This window comes from Talpa europaea, assembly GCF_964194135.1.
Source record: "Talpa europaea genome assembly, chromosome: 1".
Taxonomy (NCBI): Eukaryota; Metazoa; Chordata; class Mammalia; order Eulipotyphla; family Talpidae; genus Talpa; species Talpa europaea.
The window spans coordinates 68,052,919-68,078,255 of NC_140073.1; the positions used below are offsets into that span (position 1 = coordinate 68,052,919).

At 41.5% G+C, this 25,337-nt stretch overlaps 1 protein-coding gene across 2 annotated transcripts in view; it reads right to left on the bottom strand.

Annotated features, from left to right (window-relative positions):
• Window positions 1–25,337, bottom strand: part of CNTNAP5 (contactin associated protein family member 5) — a gene marked incomplete at its 3' end in the record, with an annotated part of 850,995 nt that overhangs the window by 384,900 nt on the left and 440,758 nt on the right. For both annotated transcript variants that reach the window (XM_084247346.1, XM_084247345.1), the window contains exon 8: window positions 9,910–10,174. In XM_084247346.1, coding sequence (XP_084103472.1) covers window positions 9,910–10,174 — 265 coding nt within the window. The remainder of the gene's footprint in view (window positions 1–9,909; window positions 10,175–25,337) is intronic.

Sequence of the window (25,337 nt, forward strand, 5' to 3'; positions counted from 1 at the left end):
TCATATGTCAAGGTAACCTGGATGCTGAAAACCCTTGGTCAGCATGAGATGGAAACATCTGGACAGCATCCACTGGTACCCGAGTGGAATGTGCTGCCATACTTGTGGTTGATGGTGAAGGTGTTTCCCTGATAGAGATTTGAATACTCAACTTAAACCTCTACATGATACAAATTAAGCTCAACTCCAGAGACAGATATTTCTCTATCATTTTCAGGATATACCCACATTCTGGCATCCTTGACCAAAATGCTGCTTCATCTTTTGTCTGTCCTCCTTCACCCTGGGTGACTTGGGCATCTTGACCCACCTGGGAGTCTGTCAGAGGTCTAGATTGCCTCCTATGTCCCTTGTCTAATTGGAGAATCTTTTCCTTCCCACTTTGGTCAAATTCTATCCGTTCTTCAAAGCACAGGGGTTTTGTCAACAGCCAGGAATATTGTCTATCCCCCCAGGATTTCCATTTCACCCTTCCTGGTGCCTTTCCTCCTTGCTCCCCCAGCATCCTGAGCACATAAACTATTGCATCATAAATGCCTCTTTACCATCTTTTCCAACAGAGCCTATGAGTTTCTGGAATTTCCCCCATTCTCAAATTTGAGTGGAGTACCAGCACTGCACACACTTCAAACACTCCCAGAATTAAGTGGAGGCAAAGTGAATACTTACAAGAGTATTATTAAAGTAGCAAATATGAAAGGGTAAAGGAAATAATAGCAGGTTTGGCTACTAGATGATTTTTGCTCTCATAATAAAAATCTAGCTCCCTCAGTTCCTCTTTTGAGTGACTGGTAAAGAAAAAGGAATAAATTAAATAAAATGTTTCCATCATCATTATCCAGCCTGAAAAAAGCTGCAGATGTCCCAGAGTACACTACTTTGGTAAACATTCCCAACCTTTGTTTGATATCTTGAAGCTCAGGCAATTATATTTCTCAGTTTGCCATAAAATGGAAAGCCTCATCACCTATCTGTCTTCTCAAATTCGAACTCTGTGCTCAGGCAGTTTGTTGTGACAGTCACAGCCCCATGGCTATCCATTTATTTGCCCTTGCTAACGGGATTTTCTCATCAACATTATCTTAGCTAAAACACAGAGGCATTAATGACAACTTAATTGAAGCAGAGGATGAAGTTCATGGAGTCATCATGTTTACTAGATGTGCAGATGGCGTCTAGATACAAATGGCTTATATGAAAAAGGGCAAGATTCGGCAAGCAGCTCTGTTAATTGCAGGGCTGTAGCCTAAAACCATCTGGCCACAAGTATTAATCAGGGTGAGCACTTCTATCCTGCACCAAGCTGCTCTCTCAGCCATCCCCACACCTCTGGGAGCTCCACTGGCTTTTATCTAATTAGTACCTCTACTGAGTACACCACCATACTGGGTTTGACACATTCTGCAGCACATAATTGTTGTAAAATGAATGTTCATTAAAAACCACTATTAAATTATTTTGCTGCTAAAATGACATCCTTCAAAAATGATCTGAAGGTCAACTCTACTAGTTCATTCATTCATTCAGTTACTCAACACAAAGCAAATAGCTACTAAGAACCTGCTACAAGTAAGGTCCTTACTAGACCCTGGACATACACTATTGGGCAAGGCAGACAATATTCTTTCCCATGTATCCTTAGCTTCTAATGTTAAGAGGCTATTGAACACCAATTATATAGGTGTATAACCAATGTACCTTAGTTATATGTATGTGTATAACTAATATACATTATTATGAGCTAAATAGTGCTTCCCCAAAACTGGGAATGTATCTATATTAATAGCTAGGATCCTTAAAGAAGCAATTAAGGTCAAATAAGGTCATATGAGCTGTCCCTAATTCAATACAAGGGTCCTGGAAGAAGAGGATATCTGTGCCTGTACACAAGTCAAAAAAAAAATAGCCTACTAGGAAGAAATCAACCTTCCAACAACTTGATCTTGGACTTCTAGCCTAAAATATTGTGAGAAAAGGAAATTCTTTGAAGTCACCTATTTCTGTGCTATTTTGTTAGGAAGAAAGGAAATGAATGTGTACATATTGCCACACCTCGGGCAAATGCTACAAAGGGGAGGAACCAGAATACTGGCAAGCATGACACCTGGCCTGCTTTGCGATGGTTTCTTGAGAAACTATAAATTGAGATAAATTTTTAAATATAAATGGGATGGTATATTGCCCACAGCTCCAGAGTGACTTCTTACATTTAAACACAATGTGAAATAATTACCAAATAAACATCCATTTATGGTTCTGGTAACAGGTTCAGTGGCTAGAATTACACAGCATCAACCGAGTATAGAGACTTACAGACTGATAGAATGGATTGTTTATTAGGTATGTTTGGAATGCCTTCTCTCTAACTAGTACTAATGAAGTAACTAAAAAATACTGATAAGGTAGTTGAGAAAATATAATGAACATTATCTCTGGTACCTAGGGGCTGAATGGGATAACCAGAGAAGACCTCTTCTATAAGCCATTATTTCAACCATAATACATTTCCATGGCAACCAGTTGATTTCAAGATTTTTGCTAGAGATGTTTCCTTTTGCCCATCTCCTCACTGCTCTGTGTCTGGCGACTGGCTGTTGCCTACTCTCCTTCCAGCTTATCGTCATCTATAGCTTCACTGCAGCCTGGTTGAGATCTTAGTCTGAAGTCTTCTTCCTTCATCTTATTGGTTTCATTCATTCATGATGAGACTCAGTCCTTAATCCTAAAGATTTCACTCTGGGTTTGGTGCCTCTAATGAGATCTAGGCACATCACTAAATAGCTGCAAAGCACCAATAACGTGTACTTTTGTAAAAAACCAAAGTGGACTCTGAGCTATGTGACCTTATTGGTATACTTGTCCTACTTTCTGCAGAGATAAAAATACATATAAGGGCCTCCCTGCTGGCGCAAGCGGTTAAGCACCGCACTATGAAGCAATCCACAGCCTCTGCAGCACGAGTTCGATCCCCGGCCGGCCAGGGAGCAACGACCCACATGGCGCAGCAGACCTCTCCAGTCTCGCCTGCTGCACCTCTCAGCAGTGTATTTCAGTCAGTCTGCCTGTTCTGCTCCCCACTCTGTCTCTGGTGAATCCTCTCACCGCCCCCTGCATCTCTGGCCTGTGCCCCAGTTCTTGTATGCATAAATAAATAAATCTTAAAAAAATACATATAAAACCCTTATTTATGAGTAATCTGTCTTATTTTCTCTCCATATGAACTGGTTCTGTTAGGGGGAAAAGGATGTCCTAAAGCTAATTCCATACAGGCTTTGTGGACTCCACCCCCACCCCAGGCCAAAGCCAAAGACACTAGGAACTCCAAATTCCATCACCACCAAAGGGAAGGTGGCTGGGACCTGAGGGTGGGGTTAAGCAGCCAGGTTTATATAAAAGGCAGACATGTGGGCTTGGGGGATCCCCATTTTGGCTCTTCGCCAGCTCACAGCATCAGGCCAGCTCTGAGAGTGACTTTGGGTTTCCAGGTCGTCGGATCTGGTAGGATGCATTAAAGACTTTATTTCCCTATTTTCTCCCTAAGTTGTACATTTTCCTTATTTCCTTTTCCCTTGTAAATAAACCTTTTATTAACCTTTTGTGTGTGCCTGTAGTGGAGTATTAAGTCCCTTTTAAGCGCGCGGGTGAGGACCCACAGCCAGGAACCCGTTCAATATCGGGGCTGCTCTATAACAGTTCCAGTACCTACAGCAGTTTACTCACCAACATAGTTTGAAAGCCCTGTACATTTTAATAACCTCCTTACATACACACACAACACACACACACACAGTGCTAACTTGATTTAAATAAGGTAACCAGAAAAACAATGTCTCAGATGTGGAACTTTGGCTTCTAATTCTGTTCAGGACACTGAGTGTCATACACATGAACTTTGTGGAACCAAACATCTCATTCACAAAAAATCAGTGTATGAAAGAGGCCAAATTCAACTTTCTTGCTCTATGAAGTATACTATAATCTGGAGAGTAGAAAAACACAATATCTGGTTTTGGAGGCTTGGGTCTGAATACCCGTAATCAAGGCCACTTAGCCCACTTTCACAAAGACTTCTGGGTTGATAATTTTTTTGAAGATAATAAGAAAGAGGGTTGACATCCTGTTTTCTTTCAAGAACTCATATAAAGGGCTAAAAGGCATTTTACTGATTCTAGACAAAACTCTCCCTGAGCAAAAGAGCATAATGAGGTCAGAGAACAAGACTTATTCACATCCTATATCTATGCAGAGCACGGCTAGCCTGGAACCCTGATGGCTAAAATCTGAGCTTAAGCTCAGACTCTTGCTTTTTAGTGGGGAGTTGGCATTTTGAGAAGCACTATGGTAGGAAAAAAATGACCTCCAATTTTTTAATGACTAAAGCCCTCAAACCTTTTCTTCCTATTCCCATTTCTTAGCATTTTCCTATCAGAAAAATAAAAATAACATTGAAATGTCAGATCACTTTCAAAATAACTGTAATGGTGCCAGCTTTTTCTTTAGATTATTTAATGTTTCACATGAAATTCAAAACTTTCTGCCCTGATTCTCCAAGGTAATAAAACAAGCAGTCTATTTTACGTTTATACAATTTCTTCTTTTCCTAGATATTTAATATATTGGACAATCTCTGAGAATCTTTAAAATGGCAACCATTTCTTTCATCAGTAAAATAGAACTGGGGGTTTATTACTCAATGAATAGATGTGGACTTGAGAGATAGAGTAGCCCTGCAACACATGGGACCTTAAGAGAAGTGACAAAGAATGGGAGTAGGGAAAAACATCAAATAGGATATTCAGGTTTTGCCCATGTTAAGATCTGTCTATCGTTCTGTTCTGATTCCTTAAAGGGTAAATGCCAACATTCCCTGTGCAGCAATTCATCTTGAAGGAAATGGCAAGTTTCCATGCACAGTCACCTCTGCACAGCCCCCGGAGTCTCAAGTAAGGTTTGGTGAGAAAGGGTGACTAGGATGGACAAACCTGTGTCATACAGGACAAAGGTTTTGGAGGCATATGAACTCTTACTGCAACCTCATGTCACTTAGTACACTTAGTCCTTAAATGATAAGCCTACTGAGTAATCACCACTAAGAATTTTAAAAGATCTGAAGAAAGTATATCATATATACTTAATGAATATTGGAGTGTGTGTGTATGTGTGTCTGTCTGGCCTTGTCCATATATAGCAGTCCCATCTTATTAAAAGTTTCATTCTTTTCTGTGGGTTGAGTTACCAAATCCAAAAATATTACTTTCATTGAGATACTTGGGAGGTAGGGGGAAGGGAGAGAGAGTATATTCATATAACTTTTATGTCAGTATTTATTTTTGTTCTATTTTATTATTAGTTACTGTTGATGCTCTCTTATGTTTAATTTATAAATTAAACTTTATTGGAGCTATGTTTCTGTGCAAATATAATAGCAGTATATAGGTTTGGTATTACCCATAGTTTCTGGCAACCTTGGGGGTCTTCGAACATATCCTCCATGAATAAGGGTGTCTACTTTATAGATGTGATTTATTTATAGCAGTATAATAACTATAATTTATATTATACCGAGGACTCTAGTTTCAGTAGACTATAAGTGTATGAAGACAATAAATTTACTATCTTTTGCCAATCCCAACTAACCCAAAAAGCTAACAAGATTATTAAGTAAAATGTTTTCAAAAGACCCAAATTTACATTCTAAATAACTTGTTTTTCTTAATCATTCTATTATTTATTTGTAGATTTGTCATCTAAGGTAGAATTTCTTTTCATATGAATTACTGAAACTGACATTATAAAAAACAAATATGGGAGGCAGTGAGAGTGTAAAAACCAAGAACTTGGGAATCCAAAGGAAGGACCTGAGTATGATTATTACCCTGGTGTAATAATCAATTAATTTCTAATTCTCAGTTTCCTTCTATGTGTTATCACAATAGTAAAAACTTCATAAGTTTTATGAAGCAGTTTTCGGAGCATTACATGACAGGGATCTAGCACAGTCACCTTTACATCACTTATAGTAAAGTGGTGTCCACTTTTCCTCTTATCTGCATATATCCAACTTTTCCAGAACGGATGCAGTAAGTATAGAAAATAAAGAACAAGACAAGGGAGGATTAAACTTCAGTCCTCATCATTCTGAAACCTCACCCCTTACAACTAAATTCAGCTGGCTTCTATTTTGAGAATGCATTTAGTTTACACTTCTCTCCCTTATTTCCAATGCTAAAAGCCCAACACCCCAGCCCCCCTAGCAATAGCACATGCACCAGGATTGGAACTTTGGGGCAGGATTGAGTGTGAAGCATCTACTTGCCTGCCTACCCATGGATTTCATCTTCTATAGACTTCACGTGTTAGAAACACCTGAACTAGCCTCAACAAAACCTGTAAACGTTTGCATTTCCTGGCCCATCAATAAAATATGATGCTGTTTTCTGTGATGCACCATGTGTCAAGGGTAGCCACACTGGCCCTCACAAATTATTGGTACAATGGTTATTACTTTCTGGTTTTTCATATAGGATTTATATCTCTTATAAAAACATGATGATCTCAGGTAAGCTGAAAAGCATCTTCAGAAATCTGAAGGAAGAGAAAAATTGTCTTTTGTTTGAGTTTGTGTTTGTTTGCTCTCTGCTCAGATAGAAAAATGCCAGCAGATGCAAAAGCTCAATCCATTTCAAAGAAAAATGAAAGACGTTCTTATTTCCCAAAAATTCAAGAAATTCTTCTTTGGGAAAGCAATGGTGCAAGAGTTTTCTGGGACAGACTTCAGGAACTCAACACATTTTTAAAACTTCCCTTTACTTGTTTCATTTTCTCAGAGACAGGTCTGAAATAAGTGGCGATTTCCTCCCTTTCTGTATTTGGTAAACTGCAGCTTTTACCAGTCTCTCCCTCAGTCATAAACATGCTTTAATGGACTGACATTGTGCTTAATAATACAGGCAGCACCTGTACGCTTTAGAGAGAAGTGCCGCCAGCACCTATACTGTATTAAACCTGCATTTTTGACCCAAGGCCTACATGTCTCTGTACTTCAACATCTCACTGATTAGAGAGAAACAGCCCAGTGCCACCTCATGTTTTTCTTCTTCAACTAAGGAGGATTGAGGTTTAACTTTCCAACTCTAGATATGAAAACTATCATGTTTCTAAGTGATTACCTCACCTCCATTATTGGAAATCTTATAAATTTTGTAGAAGTCCTGTGATGGCACAAATTCCTTTAGCTTTTTGCACTCTGTTGAGTGTATCTCCTTCTATCTATAGGTTTTCGAGTCACTGTGGAGGTAAAGGTAGTTTCTCATAGGCACTAAGAATTTTAGACATTTTAGCTCATTAAATGCCAACAGTCTTATGTTGTAAAAGATTGTTTTCATCTCACGTTATTGACAAACTCTGAGTTCACCCCCAAAGAACCGGATCTCCAAAGAGTGACACCTTTATGTAGTCTACTTGACTTGAGTATGGAATGAACTTATTCACTTGCTTGTAGTGAACATAACATGGCAAAATAATATGGGATGGCACTTCTGGTATTGGGTTAGACAACAACTGTGGCTTTTGTCCTGTGTACTGGAGCTCACCCCCTCAGAGCACTCACTCTGCAGGAGGAGAGTGCATTGCATGAACAGGCTTTCTGAAGAAATCATGGGAATAAGGTTGTTGGAAGTGGATTTTCTGGGGCCTGTCAATAACTATTGGATTTGGGTTGGAGGCAGATATATACCTCCAGTTGAACTTTTTTTTTTTTTTTTTTTTTTTTTTTTTAGAGATTTGTTTATTTATACAAGCACTGGGGTAGAAGCCAGAAGGGAGGGAGGGTGAGAGAATTCACCAGAGACAGAACAGGGAGCAGAACAGGCAGAAGGACCAAAATACACTGCTGAGGGGAGCAGCGGGCGAGACAGGAGAGGTCTGCAGCACCATGTGGGTATCTCTCGGGCTGGCAGGGATACAACCTGCACTGCGAGGCTGCAGAACTTCACAGCACTGTGCTCAACCCACTACGTCACCAGGGAGGTCCTCCAGTTGAACTTTTGAGATGACTGTAACCCCTGCCAGTGAGTTAATTTCAGTTTTCTGAGACCTTGAGTTAAAAAAAACCCAGCCAAGGTATCCCTGGGCTCCAGACCCATGAAAACTGAGGTGTAACAAATGCTGTTTCCAACCACTTAAATTAGGTATGATTTGTTACATAGCTATAGGTAACTCATATATTTTCATTTACATAGACACAAAGTTAGAGAGTTTATGCAAGCTCAGAAATCTGTAAGAAGAGGTTACCTTTTGAACCTCTCTGACTGGAAGACATGGACCCCCTACTATTCCCAGGGATTCAGTGGCTTTTTGTTCACTTATTGGGACTGAGATTTTTTGCATAGTCTAATATGATCTATCAGCCCACGTCCTTTACACAGTTTTATTTAACACAGTTTTATCTAACTTATTTGAATGAAGAAACTTATAGTCCAGTGGGGTTTGAGGACTTAAGTTGAAGAGAAATGCAATGTAGTGACATCCAGGATGAATAACCCTTGGCGCACAGAAAAGGGAGAATTGATTCAGACGACAGGGCCAGGAGGATTCTGAAAGGATCCGTGGATGAGCAGCATGCCACTGTCAGTCATGACATTGGTCAGGTTCATGGTCAGCATCTGACCTCAGTGAGTACTTGTCAACTAAGTGAATATACTACTTATGGAAGAACAGGAGACATTTTGTAAGATAACAAACGGAGAAGGAGGATGACAGCTCCGCCCTTCCAAATTGAAGAAACAGCAGATGGATGAGCCTAAATATTGAAAAGCAAGATGTGTGCACAGATCTGCTCCATCCTGCTGCATGTGAGAATCCATACTGTATTGCTATAAAAAGAAGAACTTGCCTAAACTCAGCTATTTGAACACCCTTTTTAAGATTAGTAAAGGGGCTGGTAACAAAGAAGGAGGGAGTCCAGTGGTCTGTGGTAAAAGACTATGGGTGTTTTATCGGTGGGTGTGGTACAGTGACATTCATCTAAGGAGGTATGAACCTTTCCCCCTAAATCATATACAGTATTGTGAATCGATGTTACCTCAAAAAGAAATACAATTTAGGAACCAAAAAAGAAAGATTAAAATTGCAAACCCTCTGTCACACACACATATTATTATCAGTTTAAAAAGAATTAACAAAATGAGGTGCCAAAAACCACTGCAGATGAATGGTATACTTTAAATAGCATTGTATGGTCTCTGAATTTATACTTTAATAAAGCAGCTTTTAAAAAAAAGAAAAAGAAAGAAAAATCAAATAAAAGTTTGTCCATACCCAGATGTCACAGGTACTCACATTTACTTAATAGATAATCTTTAAAGTATGTTCTAAAGCTCAGTAATTTTCACTTGAAATAGAATTTGGGGACTGTAAAAAGTCCGCAGGGTGGTGTGGTGTATATGGAAACTACAGACTTTGAAGTCAGACAAATTCTCTATAAATTATGGTGTTTATATTATGTGATTTCAGAATTTATTTAGCTTCATAATCATCCTCATTAATAAGTGGAAAATGTCTTCTGTGTATGGCATGTTGGAGGGTCCATCCACATCGAAAGAGAACTCAGCAAGGTACCCTGTAGCATTATATGATGCTAAACAATACCACAAAGAAATTCTTATTACCCCTTTTCCCACGAGACATCTGAGAACCAAGGAAATTCAGGTCTCTGCCAAAGGCTGCATACCAAACCTTTATTTCCTGTCTTATTTAATAAGAAAATAATAAACAGATAAATAAAAGGCTGCCTACAAGAGTAAATTTGTGGCTATGGGTCACCTCACTCCCTATCTGTTTTGGCTAGAATATCAAACATTTGTTGGCTTGGTCAAACAAGACAGTGACCTAGGTGTCTGCAGACTGTACCTGTGACGATTTCAGCAGCGTATTCTGTCACTTTCTGAATCAAAAGTCTCAGGGTTCCACCCTCCAGGCTCAACAGCAGGGTCCCCGAGCCCTTAGACAGCTCTGTGGACAGAAGCAGACCATCCTTGTTCCATGTTCGAAACTGGAAACTCACTGAGAGCCCATCAATTTGGGGGGTTCCGGGCAGCAGCAAATAACTGCTGCTGGAGTTGACAAATGTGATGGGAACAATTTGTGGTTCGGAGCAGGAAAAAGTGACATTGCCCTGGAAAACAATGAAAATCAAACATATAAAAGCCATTTTTTATTCTGCAATCTGACATCTGATATAAACAACTAGCTGGAGCTGACCTTAATTTCAGGATCATTCCACATTCAGCTGCAAGATCTTGAAGGAAAAAGTATGTCAGCTTTGTTAAAAAAAATACACCTGCAAGTTGCTCCCCATGCCTGTTTTAGGGTTCACAGTGTTATCTGCAAAGAGGGCCATCAAAAACAAACACCCCCTCCCACACACACACACATGGGAATGAGAAACAGCAACAGTTTCTGAAGAACTACAGATATAAAAATAATGATATTCACTTGTTGAGTAAACTATGCACCAAGAAAACTATGTGCCCAGCACTGGGATAGCTTGAAGAGATACGCGTAAAAAAATTCTGTCACAACATGGAAAGTACTAAGAGAGATAACACTACCTGCTCCTATGGGAGTTTGGTAGAGAAATAACTAAACAGACAGGTTTTGCAAGATGCTTTCCTCAAAGGAAATGGGGAGGAGAGCCAAGGAGATCATACCAGCATGTGGCTATCTGGAGAGGAGAGGAGTGTGTCCTGGCTAGTTTTTTCAGCAAAGGCACAGTACATGCAAAGGATTGACAAAGAGAGTCCCTGGGAATTACACAGAACCTGTCATTTCTAACAGTAAGTGGGACAGGAAAGGCCAGACCGTGATGGAATTGAGGCTAGAAAGATGCCAGAGGCAGAGTTTTAAAGCATTTTTGTTTGTTTGCTAAACTATCCTTCAAACATATCATCAGTAAAGCGATATAAACCAGAATTTGAATTAAGAGCGTTTTCAAACACTTGGAGTGTGGGGGATGGGTAAGAGAACTAGAGATGGAGAATATCAAGTATGCAAGGACTAGAACCAAAAAGAAGAGGATGAAGATTTATTCTATGCATAAGGGAAAACTGGTACAAGTTTATTTGAGAAGTTTTTACATTCTTATCAAGTTTTTCCATTAGAAAGTTACAGGAGAATAAATATATACACCGACACACACATATACACATGCACACACACACACACACACACAGTTATGCCCAGCTGAGCCATGTCCTGGAATCACTTCTGCTGGGTAAATAAGGAAACAGCCTGGCATGCCCCAAAATTGTGAATAGGGGGCCTCCCCTCGTGGCACAGCGGGTTGAGGGCAGCGCTGTGAAGCTGTCCGCAGCCTCTGTAGTGCCGGCCGTGGAGGGTTCCACATGGCGCAGCAGACCTCTCCAGTCTTGCCCGCTGCTCCCCTCAGCAGTGTATTTCAGTCAGTCTGCCTGTTCTGTTCCCCGCTCTGTCTCTGGTGAATCCTCTCACCCTCCTGTGCATCTGTTGTTAAAATACTCCTGTATTTAACCTGTACCCCGGTTCTTGCATAAATCAATAAATAAATCTTAAATATATATATATATATATATGTGAATAGGTGTTACCTTATGAATGCCATTTGGTTTTCTGTTGCAAGACGCATAGTCAGCCATATCCTATTATCCATCTCTACCATTTCTCATTTTAGATTCCACATTTCCTCGACAATATGTGAACATACGCAGGGAAGCGTTAACACAATATTCACATGTAAACTGTCATAAGCATATAATGTTCTTGCAAATCTTTTCTTTCAAGACCACTGAATGGCTGCCTTTTCAAGAAGCTGTAGCTCAGTCTTTGAGAGTCACTCCCATTTCCAGTGCCACATATGCAAAAGGGCTGGAGATTTCTGAAAGAGAAACGTCCTGACTTGCCTGGCTTCCTGAATTCAACTTTCCATCGGGATGACCAGTGAGTAGGATTAGATATCCAGCACAGCTTTCAGTACTAGAGCAGGTTAGTAACTCAGCTCCCAAAACCCCATTGTCTGGAAAAACATCCCTAGGTCTTGACTGTTTCTTATGCTCATCTTGCATTTCTGAAAATCAAATAGCAGTCACTAAACAAACTTTTACCAGTGGGACATCTCTAATGAATCATTCATCAAGCACACTGCAATGAGCATACTCGTGCACTGAACACTTGTATGGATAAGATGTTTCTCACTCTTAAGGCTATAGTCAAAGGGTCAGAAATTCCCATCAAGAAATTACCCAGTTTATACGATCTCACAGTGTCTGGCAGTTGGCTAAACAGGCTAAGCACTTGCATGCAACTCTCATGTATTCTGCACAGCACTGCATCCATTTAAAGAATGACAATCCAATCTTAGAGGAGGTAAGTAATTTAACAAAAGTCATATGCCCCATTAGCAGTGACAACAGGAGACATTCTTATGTCTGTCTTACTTGAACAACTTTACTTTTAGCTACCTTCTCTGAAATATTCTCTGCACAGAGCACCACCATATAAAGTAAAATGTACCCAGTTGTTTAGGAAATTCCATTATTTTTTAATTTTAATTTTTAAAATTTCTGGTAGATTTTCTTTCAAGAATGAAAACATCCCCTCTGCTGGCAGATTGACAGAGACCAGGCTATTTTTTCCTAAATAAATAAATAAACAAACAAACAAACAAATAAATAAATAAATAAATAACAAATGATTCTACAGTGAAGTTTCCTACCTTTCCTTTTCCCGAGGTCAGTATTACTGCCTCTGCTAACAAATTTACCTGAACAAAGTTATACCACAAATTTGACATGTGTAGAAAGTAAAATGTTTGAGAGGGAGTGGCGAGGATGAAGCCAGAAGGATAGGCGGTTATACAAGATCCTCTTCCTTTTATTGATATAAAATCCAATGTTGAGTTGAATCCAAACAATTTTCTGAGCTTTCTGCACTGACAGCCATGGAAGGTGGACCTTAGATAGTGGGGTCTACAGGAACAGATACTCCTCATGATCAGTTCCTTCACACCTGACGAGAAGGGCTCCACTGCTCAAGCTCACTCTTTCGGTTCCATTGAATAGCTAACAGGTCCCTATTATGTGAGTTCAGAATCCCATAGGGGCACGCAAGTGTCCCTGACTCTGTTCTGCTGAGGAGATTTCCAATAAATACCTCAGGGATCCTCACCAGTTAGGTCAAGGACACATGCATGGCTCATTTTGCTCAACAGGACTCGGGAGACTTTGACATGCATTGGGATAAGCACTCTCTATCCAGATGGTTTCTTGGTAAACTCTGGGCCACTTTTTATTCCTCCACTCCCTTCCTCACACTGTCTTTGCAATGTCTTCTGTGTCCTTCTCTCCATGCGGCTGTCTGACCTGCCCAGAAATTCTGTTTTTAGAGCAAGTAGGAGAGAAGAGATGGGAGTAGATGGAGATGCCCACTACACCAAGTCCAGCCAATGTTCCTGCAAATGTGTTTCCAGACAGCTTGTCTTCACAACTGTCTGCTGCCCCTTCTGGTGAATTCTATCTCACTGTGCTTGTTGCTTATAGTTGGGGGTGGGAGGGGCATTACCCACTCACACCAAGTGGGGGAGAAACAAAAAAAAAAATTAGCTAAATGAAATAGTGCTACTTTTGAAACAAACATAGACTATTTGGTATTTTTCAATAATACCATTTGCAACTTCAGAATTCTTTTCAAAACAGCACTTGGGGTAGTTCCCACCAGTCATTTAGAAACAGCATGCCAACAGACAATTTGCTATAGAATAACAAAATAGTGTCAAAACAGAACGGTAAAAGCCAAGACTATATTGTCCCCTATATTCCCCTTTATTCTATTAATTCAGCGTTCATCCTGTCCCTATTCCAAGAAGGGAGTTCCACTCCTCAGGCTCTCTCCATTCCATTAAACATTTAATTCATTCAAGATTTTTCAAGCATTATAAAACAATGTGTTACACACAGGGGCTCATAAGTTATACACATAAATGTGATCCTGAGATTTTGCATTCCATAGTCATTACATCTCCATTTAAGTGTACATTTTAACTGTAACCAACCCGTGATACAGGGCTGAAATGTAGTCAAATCTCTAAGGCAAAACAACAGGCTCTGGTCTCACTGGCGAGATGGAAAGCAGGTGGTCCCTCTCCTTGCTGAGGGGCCCTTTTCCAGCCCACGTATCTTACAAGATCTATAGAGTCTGTCATTGTAATAAAAAAAGTCATTCTACAATGCAGCGGCAATAACCTGGGTGTCTGAAATGCTTCTGACAATACCACCTTATTCTGGTTGGGTGGTGACCTCTAAGATCTGATGGACACTGCCAGTCAAAACCGTGGTGAGGTGTCCCCAAGTGAACAATTATCATCCCTCAATAGGGACCTCCTTTTGTGCCCACGATGGCAATTCTTTTTTTTTTAAGATTTATTTATTTATGTATACAAAAACTGGGGTGTAGACCAGAGGTATGTATGGAGGTGTGTGTGCGAGAGGATTCACCAGAGACAGGTGGGGAGCAGAACAGGCAGACAAAGTGAAATACACTGCTGAGAGGATCAGTGGGCGAGACAAGAGAGGTCTGCTGGACCATGTGGGTAGCTCCCTGGCCAGCTGGGGATCGAACTCATGCTGCAGTGGTTGGCGGTAGCTTGATAGTGCTGTGTCTTTAACCCCTGTGCCACCAGGGAGGCCCAAGATGGTAATTCTTAGTGCCCTGTGTTTTCCTAGTCATACATGCCTCTCCTTCTCCAAAAGGCAAGGTACTGTGAAGTCCTGAGTGGAAGAAAGAGATACTATTTGCTCCTGGGAAACCCCCCAACAATATTTAGTTTCTCTCTGTGATCTACCGTGGCCTTTTCTTTGCAGTTCTCAAAACACAAAAGTCGCCACCCCACTTTTTTTCATAGACAAAAGAGTTCCATTTCTATGAAGGGAACACAGAATTTTGAGACCCCAAAGATAAGTTTATTGACTCTCTTACAGAGACTTTCCATATCTATGTGAAAATATTTTATTTTTTATATAAGCAACAGGAGATGACACTGGATCCTATCTGACTTATGAAGATTAATAACCTTGAAAGAATAGACAGACTCTCAAAACACAAATTTGTAATTCCATCAGTAGAGGAATCAAAGCTTTTCATTGATTCAGTCTCCTCAAGGTGACCCTTCCTTTAGAGGGCAGAGAACATTCATTTCAATCATTTCCATGAAGGGGCTGTTCATGGGCTCACACACCAGGACAGCCTGTCTTCATCTGGAGGACTACAAAGTTCACTGAAGGAGGTGACACTGGAATTGAGACCTCACAAAGAACAAGAGAAACTAAGTGGAGAGTAAGGACAAGTGTTCCCTGAGCAAAGAGGAAAAGCATTTGCTAAGGCCTGAGACAGGAAGAAGCTGGCAGAAGATCAGTTGACCAGGGATCAGAAACCAGCACAACAGACAGGATGAAAAGGAAAGAAAGGGCAGAAAGACACACAATCCTATAAGCCTTTAGAACATGTTGAGGCACTAGAACTTGAGCTTATGGAACAAAAGGGACCAGAAAGGGGTGAAGATACTAGGTCAGATGTCTACCAGGTGCTTCAGATGCATCCCTCAGGGGGCTGCAGAGTGGGAGTAGAAAGCGTTATTATGTGCAAAACAATGGCAAAGAGGGAGAGAGTACAAAGCAAACAGATGCTTTCCAGGTAAAACTGCTGGCTTACTATACAGGGCACAGTAAGGGAAGATCAAGCAAGGTTCCTGCTGCCCTCTGCTTACACAGGAGACTGCAAACAGGAAATCATAGGGAAGGTATCTGACTGCTGATAGACTGTCACCTGCCATGACTGGTGTCCACGCCCACTAGAGTGTGGAGACACACTGACAGCAAATACTCATCTGATCAATGTGTGGTTGCTATGGTAACCTCTCCCCTAAATTCATTCCCTGCCTCTTCCCTCCATCAGGAATGATTTCATTAGGTCTCTGTACCCTCCCTTACAGGCCAACACTAAATGCAACTTCCTCCTTCTCATTCCTGAAGTCTTTCCAGAGCTCTCCCACCCCCAAGGTGGCTGCCTTCTCCATTAGCTTTCAATACTATATGTTTATCCTTATCTCCACATAGATCTGTTCATATATTCATGTACATTTATGATACTTCTTATACCATCTTGTAATAATTCGCTACCCTCTAATGCATGCATAGGTCTTATATAATAATAAATTTGTAACTGGGTATTGAACATCTTGCTTTGAATTCTGAGAAGGAAATGAAATTGCTCAATTTATGCAGAACTGCATTTTCATCACACATATTTACTAGGAAAATCTTAACTTTCTCTCTGATCCTTATTTTCATTGCTGTAATTGGGAGAATATTATTATTGTAGGTTACTTTGGGTGAAATGCGAACACATGCCTAACACTGTTGCTAACTAGTTGTTTGTTTTCCTGGGTCTGCTCCTTTATATGGGTGACCAGAGGTGAGTCCCATGTGGAATATTAGTTCCCCTCTGGTGACCAGAGGTTGCTAAACTGGAGGGTTGTAAAGTTCCCAAGGGTTCCCTCATTTTGAGGCATTTGAAGCTGAACACAAAAGTTCCCATATCCTTATCATCTGTCCTCCTTTTAGAAGGGGACAGTCCTCATTGAATCGTTTCTGTTGTTGACATGAAAAAGGTAACTGAGAACTTATACTTTAATGACTCAGGATATAAGGAAGTAAACCTAGATCTTTTCCCTACCAATTCCTATTTAAGTTCTGGGAAAAGAGCAATAATCTCCATAAAAGATGATGTAAAATTTTAACCCAAAAAATCAGAAAGCAGAAGATACTATTTGTGTTAGAAGGCAGAATTGTTACAGGGCAGGGAGAGGGGCAGCCCAAACCGGGCAAACCTGACTATTCTAAAATGGGTTCTGCCATCCACTGCATCAACACAAAACATATGAGACTTGAATGAAAAGGAACTTTAATACAAAGTTGTATTAAAGGAACTTTAATACAAAATGAGGGGCACTCCATGCCCACTCTAAGTTGGTTCTGCCATCTACTTCAGAAAGACAAAATATACTAAAGTGTGTTAAGTCCTTGCATGGAAAAGAACTTTAAAGAAATTAGTGTGCAATAGAGAGAAGAAAAAGAAAATTGTTTCAAAATCAAACACCAAAGTCACCCAGCCCATTGTAGGTAAATGTCCAGCCAAACAGGATTGGCCCAAAGCTGGGCAGCTGAGGCCCTTTGCAAAGCTTGCCACAATTCTAAGGCACCTTCTAGTGGGGACCCATATAAAGGAAAAAAAGGGGCCAAGCAAGTCTGGAAGGAAAAAAGCAAAATCAAAATCAAGATAAAGGCTGCCATTGTCAGCCTCCACATGGGTCTCTTTAAGTGTTTCCTTCCATGTACCTCAAGTTTCTGGTACGAATTCAAGGACGAGAAGCAAGTGTGGCTTCTTTCTATCTCTCTGCTCCAAGTGCCTCCTTTAGGTCTCCTCCTAGTGTCCTTCATTTTCCTTTCCAGCCTCCTTCTTAAATCCTTTTCTAGCTTCTCTCTGTTGCTCAGCTCCACCCTTCCTTGGCTGGGGCAGGTAATCTGGAACCTCCCCTTTCTATGGCTAATCACACTCTTACACCCTGATGTAGGAAGCCAGAGAGCAAAATCCTCTTCATTGACAGGATCCATTCAGTTCAGTATACAAGAACATACTTTTCACAACTTCTGTGGACTACCAGAGCCTGATGAAGATTTAACAATGGGGCATTCAGTCTTTGCATCTCTACAGAGCATTCTTTAGAAAGCAACAGGTTAAAGGTTTCATTGTCTTCCTCCAGTATTAGCATTTCTTTAAGTGGGGATAACTCAGAACCTGAAACCCCTCTTATCAAGAATAATTACTGAAAGGTCATTCAGAAGGCCTGAGGCCAATGCAGGAGGGGAGAATGAGGGCCTACTGATACCATCAGAAAACAACTCTGTTCCTCCTCAAACCATTTCCCCACCTGCAAGCCCGGTTCCTCTCCCCACCCCATAAAAACCTGCCTTCCCCTGACAATGCATGGGACTTCACCACCCTGACTTCCAGGGGGCACAATAAATTTTCCCTTCCTTTCAGAAGTTTCGCCTGTTTCTCCTTTTCTTTACAGCGCTGGACCTTTCAACTATGAGTTATGTTCTTAAAGCCAGTAACTCACTGTTCCTTCTTTCTCCATCTCTCTGCTTCTTTTCCTGCTGCTTCTCAGTCCTTTTCCCCAGTCTTTTCTAGCTTCCCCTCTTTGCCCAGCTCTACCCGCCCTTAAGGGTGGGTCAGGGAATTTACAGAGTTGAATTTCATATTTAAAAAGTAAAATTTAAAAAAAAAACCTGTATACCAGGGGCCTCCCCGGTGGCGCAGTGGTTGAGCGCTGGGTTGCGAAGCTGCCCACAGCCTCTGCAGTGCCAGTTCGATCCCTCGCTGCTCCCTGGCCACCAGAGGAGGGTCCCACATGGCGTACAGACCTCTCCTGCCACCCACTGCTCCCCTCAGCAGTGTACTTCGGTCCTTCTGCCTGCTCTGCTCCCCGCTCTGGCTCTGAATTCTCTCACCCTGAGCAACCCCGATACAAAACGGGGTGCCTGACTGACTGTGGGTCCTCACCCGCGCGCTTAAAAGGACTTATCAATGCTCTACTGCAGGCACACGTGAAAGGTTAATAAAAGGTTTATTTACAAGGGAAGGGGAAATGAGGAAATGTACAGCTCTGGGAGAAAAGCGGGAGACAAAGTTTTAAATGAGTCCTACCCAATCCACCGATCAGGAATCCCAAAATGGCGCTCTCAGAGTTGGCCACTAGCCAGGAGCTGTGAAGCCAGGAGGCGAGCGATTGCGAGCCAGAGAGCGAGCAAGGCCCACGTGTTTGGTTTTTATATCCAACCTGGCTGCCCAACTTCACCCTCAGGTCCCAGCCACCCTCCCCTTGGTGGTGATGGGATTTGTCTTTCCCAATGTCCTGATGGCTTTAGTCTGGAGTGGGGGTAGAGTCCACAAAGCCTGTATGAGATTATCTCAGGACATCCTTTCCCCCTAACATACCCAGTGCTTGTATAAATAAATAAAAACAAATAAATAAATCTTTAAAAAAATGTATATGAGGATATAATCCACTGACTATTCCATGTCCTCCAGGAAGAGGATAAAATACTTTACAAAGTGGAATGCTAGGTTAATGCTGAACTTTACCAGGAATTACAGTGCTTACAGCTATCTTGGAGATGACAAAATGGGAGAAATTATGTGTCAACTGCCCAGCAGGGTGCTGAACCAGAGCTTTGCAGTGAAAATCAGGAGAAAACATTTATGAGAGAGACACAGGTTTTGAGGCACCGCCTCCTTCCAAACATTCAGGCCATCCTGCCACCAAATCTGAAGTGTGGTGAATGCTAAGGCAATCCTGTAAACCTCTTACAAACTGAAAGCTTTCTTCTATGGTCGAGGGGTTCATCTAAAGGCCATCTTTCTGTAGAAGCATAATTACTGTGGTATTTTGTTTCAGGGCAGGGAGAGGGACACCCCAGGACCCCCAAACATGCCTTCTCTAAATAGGTTCTGCTATGCTCTGCATCAAGAGAAAACATATAGACTTTTAATGGAAAGGAACTCTAAAACAATGCAGAAAAGATAAAAAATATAGTTTCTATATCAAGCATCCAAATTTACCCGTCTCCTCATGGGTAAAAGTCCACCCAAACGGGATTGGCCCAGAGAAAGGCTCCAAATCCTGTCACAGGTCTAAAGCACCTTCTGGCAGAGAACCATAAAGAAGGGTCAAAAACAGACAAGTCCGGGAGGAAAAGAGCAAAATCAACATCTAGATAAAAGCTGCCATTGTCACCTCCCTATGGGTCTCTCACCCACCTCTGTTCCAACCAGTCCAGGACCAAGAAGCAAGTGCAGCTCTTCACATGTCTGCTCCATGTGCGCCTCCTGGCCTCCTTCTGGCTCCATCCTGCTCCTGCCTTCCTCAGTCTCCTCTGCAGCTTCTTCTCCCTGCTCAGCTCCATCCTCCCTTGGGTGGAGCAGGAAACTTGGAACCTCCCCTTTGCCTGTTGACCACTCTGGTACATCTGGAAGACTCCTGGGGGAGTCCTGTCTGACAGTGGCAGGTGCCTCCAGGGGGCCGGCACCCACATTTCAGAGCTTGCTCTCTGAGTCAGGTTGGCCCCACCCCTCCCTGCCTTGCACGCACAGCAGTCCAGAGTCCAGTACTTCACAGCTAGCGCTCTCTTTGAGGCAAGCTCACCAGCTTTTGGAGCCGCCAAGATGTCATTGAGATGGGTGGTGGGAACTGCTATTACCCGTAAGGGAGGCGTGAACCACACTCCATCTGCCAGGTTGGGACCCAGGGCAGCCACGTGTCTCTTGTCTGACCCATGCCGAAATAGGTGAACAAAAGATTCAAAGTGTCTGATCATTGTTGTAAAAGTGAGGCAGATTTTGGCGAGGTAGGCAGGTGGAGGATCACGGAGAATGAGAGTAGAAAAATAAATTTATAGAAAAATGGAAATTTACAGGCCCTGTGTCTGTGAGCGGGAGACCTGTTTGTCAGCAGGAGATAGCCAAAGTGTTTGATACGAAGAGCAGAAGAAGGGGTAGTGATTGTAACTGGGGGGTCCCCAGGGAAAGGGGAGGTTCCAGGTTTCCTGCCCCACCCAAAGGAGGGTGGAGCTGAGCAGGGAGAAGAAGCTGCAGAGGAGACTGAGAAGGAAGGAGCAGGATGGAGCCAGAAGGAGACCTGGAGGAGGCATGTGGAGCTGAGAGACACGTGAAGAAGCTTCATTTGCTTCTCAGCCTTGGACTTGTATCAGGAACTGGGGGGACATGTAAGAACACACTTGAAACAAATGTGGGTGAGAGGTGAACAATGGCAGCATTTACCTTGTTTTTGATTTTGCTCCTTTGTCCTAGATGTGCCCGGTCCCTTCTGGCCCTTTCCTGCGAGTCACCACCAGAAGGTGCCTTAGACATGCGGCAGGGTTTTCTGGCTTCAGTGGCCCTACTTTGGGCCAACCTTGTTTGGCTGGGCATTTACCCACGAGGGGATGGGTAACTATGGGTGCTTGATTTGGAAACTATTTTTTCTCTTATCTTTATTGCATACTAATTATATTAAAGTTCCTTTCCATTAATGATCTTAGGCACTAGAGTATGTTTTGTCTTAATATGGTGGATGGCAAAATCTATTTAGAGCAGTCAGGTTAGGGGTTTGGGGGTGTCCCTCACTCAGTAACATGAAACCCTCTGTTTTGGGCTATGAGTGTTAATCTCTAGCAAGCTCCCCTCCCTTTTAGCTGCCTATGTGTTAATCTTTAGCAAGCTACCTCCCCACACTTGTATTCAACATATAGAGGCCCTTTAGTGGGCTATATTTAGTACGAAAGACCCTAGATGTGAGTGTTTTGTGGGTACCATGTCCTCAGGAGCCCCCTCCCTGTCTTTACAGGATATCTCTCTGCTTCTCCATTGCTAAATAAACATTAAAACTCACTCCTCAAAGTCCATATCCTCAATTTTTGTGACACGAGACAAAAAATTCACCACTACAATGCAACAAAGGGAGCTGAGCCCAGACTTTGGGACAGGTGGGGAGTAAACCATAAAATAAAGGTAAAATGAGCCTGAATCTAACTTGGGGGCTGGGATAGAAGAGTCTGGAACAAGGCTCTGTATAAATGAGGGACAGAGTGGGAGGGCATGTGGTCATTCTTTTCCCACTAAGACTGATCAAATGTTATCACAGCCAACCCTGGTATATTCCTTCCTGGGGTCCTGAGTGGAGATGGTACATTTGGTATGGCTGTTCTGTGTTGCCATAAAACTAATTTTTAAGACCTCAAGGGAATGCAGCAATCCCAGCTTAACATTCTGCTTACCTTGACTGGTTTTAGAGTTTCTTAAACATGCCACTTCCAAGGATTATATTACTGTGCTGAGCTGTTATTTACAAAGCATTTTCATTGTGGGTGTTTGTTTTGTTTTTAATCATCATCCAGACATCACAACACCCTGGTGAGTAAAAAATAAAGCTAGCAGTGCAAGGCTGAGTTTCAATCACAAGACATCAAACAAAGCCAATCAAGCATTTATAAGCTAGAGGAAAATGATCTTGATTCAATCTAATATGCGGGGAAAGATTTTGAAACCAGTTCTTGATTTTCCAAATGAGTACAACCATTTCTAATTTGATTTGTCTGAAAACCACCAAGACTGACTGCCCTATTATCAGGAAATGTCGGGGAAATACTGCCCTGTGAGCTCTATCTGTTGCCCTGATCCACAAATTTACGGAGCATAATGGGACCAAATTTGGGCTCTTTTTCATGTTTGGAAGAAAATAGGTCTCCATCTTTTCACTTATTCATTCAACAAATATTTATTAAGCAGTTCATGTGGGCCAGGCCAGGTCCTAGTGGCAAGGGCATCATTAAAGAGTCAGCAGGCTCAGACCTTGCCTGCCTGGGATTGAACTGCGTTGGGATAAGGGTCCTGGAATATATCATCCCAACTATGATTAAGTGTCATGAGATAGGAAGTCTTAGTTTCTGGGACAGCAAGTGACAGGAGATCGGGCAGGACATTTTGCTTTGAACTTCAGAGAATAAGAAGGAAAATGTGGTGCTGGGAGAAGGATAGAGATGGAAGGAGCAAGCCAGAGCACACATAGTAGGGCGAAGAGCATTTTAGGAATGAAAGAGAGACTAGACCCTTGGCATTCATAGATAATGGCAACATTTTGTTTCTGTCCAAGGAGGCCTTCAAGGATAGAGATTGTGTCCCTTAGGGTTTCATTTCAGGGACACCAGGAAAGAAGCATCTTTAGTGTCAGAGGACCACTGAGGACCAGAAGGCATGGACAGGCTGGTGGATGGTCCTGGAATACCCTCTCACCTGCCCTCCAAGGAGCTGAATACCTGCAGGTACCAGTAAACAGGAACCCACTGAGCCATAGGCTGTCTTTAGTCTCCAAGAGTCTCTCTCTCTCTCTCTCTTTTTTAATATTTATTTATTTATGCATACAAGAGCTGGGGTGCAGGCCACAGATGCAGGTGGTAAAAGGATTCACCAGAGACAGAGGGAAACAGAACAGGCAGATCTAACGAAACACTGCTTGAGGGGAGTTTAGGGTGAGACAGGAGGGGTCTGCTGCACCATGTGGTAGCTCCCTGGCTGGGGATCGAACTCGTGCTGCAGTTGCTGCAGATGGCCCCACAGCACTGTGTCCCAACCCCTTGCACCACCAGGGAGGCCGCTCCAAGAGTCTCTCTTGCGGTGGCCTCTCTTTTGCCTTCCTGAACCCACCAGCTCCTTGGTCAAGGATTCATTTGTGACTCCCTGCTGGGGGTTGTTTGTATTTCTGGCCCAACATTTCATTTTTCCCCAGTGTATCAAATATGAACGTCCTGACCTAAGAATTGCCTTTTACCAGTGATGGTGCTTTTCACCTAGAGACAGCCCAGAGGAGGATTTGGGGAGGTGTTAGTCAGGGGGGAGAATGAAAAACAGGCCATGATTAAATGAATAATCTTAGTTTTAAGGCAGAAGATAAAGCTGTAAGTCTGTTCTGAACACTCTTTAATTTCTGTTTCTAGATACTGCGCACCAGTATTTGGAAATAGGAATCAAGAAGCTTAAGAATATTAATAATCCTTTTTGATACTTCCATTTTCAGCAATCTGTTTTCAGGAAACAATTTGAAATTGGACCAAGACTTATACACTAAGCACCATTATTTATAGTAGCACAAACCTGGGCCTAAAATTAAGGAATCATTAAGTAAATTAGTGTATGAATTAAAGTTCCTTTCCATTAAAGGTATATATTTTTGTCTTCTTGACCTGTATCAAATCCTATTATTTTGCTACAACTAACAACAATGCCTATGGTAAGCATGAACATTGTTCATAATATATTAACATGTGAAATGAACTGATTACATATTTTCACACACTAATTAGATAAAATAACCTCATATGAATATGTCAGTATAGAATAGAGACTAATTTGCTAAATGATGTCTCTTTGGATAGTGGAATCATGGTGATTTTTACTTATGTAACTATATTTTCTCTGCTTTTAATTTATTTCAAATGAAGAATGATATTTTTTATAATGGAAATTTGAAATAGTTACCCAAGTATGACTTTATTTTAAAGCTTACAAGACAACAGTATTTAAGATTAGGAATTTCTATCAAGGGCTTCATGTGGATTATTGAGAAAAAGAAATAATAGCTGCTTATCCAGGTAGGGGTAGAAACAGTTGGATATAATACTCAGTGACTACAATTTTTCCAGTGATTTCTATTACTGAATAATTCAGAGTTGTTTGTATCTTCCAGTGCAATCTTTAGTCATGTAGTGTTCAGTGTTCTCCATTTAAGTGGTAAAGGCAACACTTATCATGTTAATATGGTCAAAAGAGGTGGAAGTGTGTGTGTGTGTGTGTGTGTGTGTGTAGTTGGGGGAGTCATGTGCCTGTCCATATATTTTCTTTTTGAATGATTTTTCTTCTCTGAACTATTTTAATTCACCCCAAACAAAACATCTTTCCACTCTCCAAGCATGTAGATGGTGCTTTTTTTTAAAGACAAAATCACTTTGGTAAGTAACAAATGTTTTTAGTCATGAAAACATACTGCAGGTATTGAGTAACAGCTGAAAAAGCAGCAAATATATTTGTGAAGAGTCAGTAACACCAGCTGGCATGAAAAATTAAGAAAATGTATAGTTCAATAATGGATATATTATAAAAGTAAACTACTCAATTTCATCAATAATTATTTATGAAATAGCAAGAAACATCAAATGTTAATTATTACTGCGATCTGAAATTATATATATATATATATTAAAGATAAGCATATAAGAACAGGGGTGTAGGCCAGAAGTGTGGGGGCATGAGAGGATTTGATACAGGTCAAGAAGAAGGGGACCCCAGAATCCCCAAAGCTGCCTGCTCTAAATAGATTCTGCCATCTGCCTCATCAAGACAAAAATATATACCTTTAATGGAAAGGAACTTTAATTCAGTTAGTGTGCAATACAGAAAAGACAAAGAATACAGCTTCCAAATCAAGCACCCAAAATTACCCATTCCCTCGTGGGTAAAAGTCCAGCCAAACAGGACTGGCCCAAAGCAAGGCCCGGAAGCCTGCCATGAGTCTAAAGCTCCTTTGGGCTGGGACACATGGAAAAAGGTTAAAAACAGCCAGAAATATTTGGAAGGGAAAAAGCTAAATCTCTCACCCACATCTGTTTCACCCAGTCCAGGACCAAGAATTAAGAGCA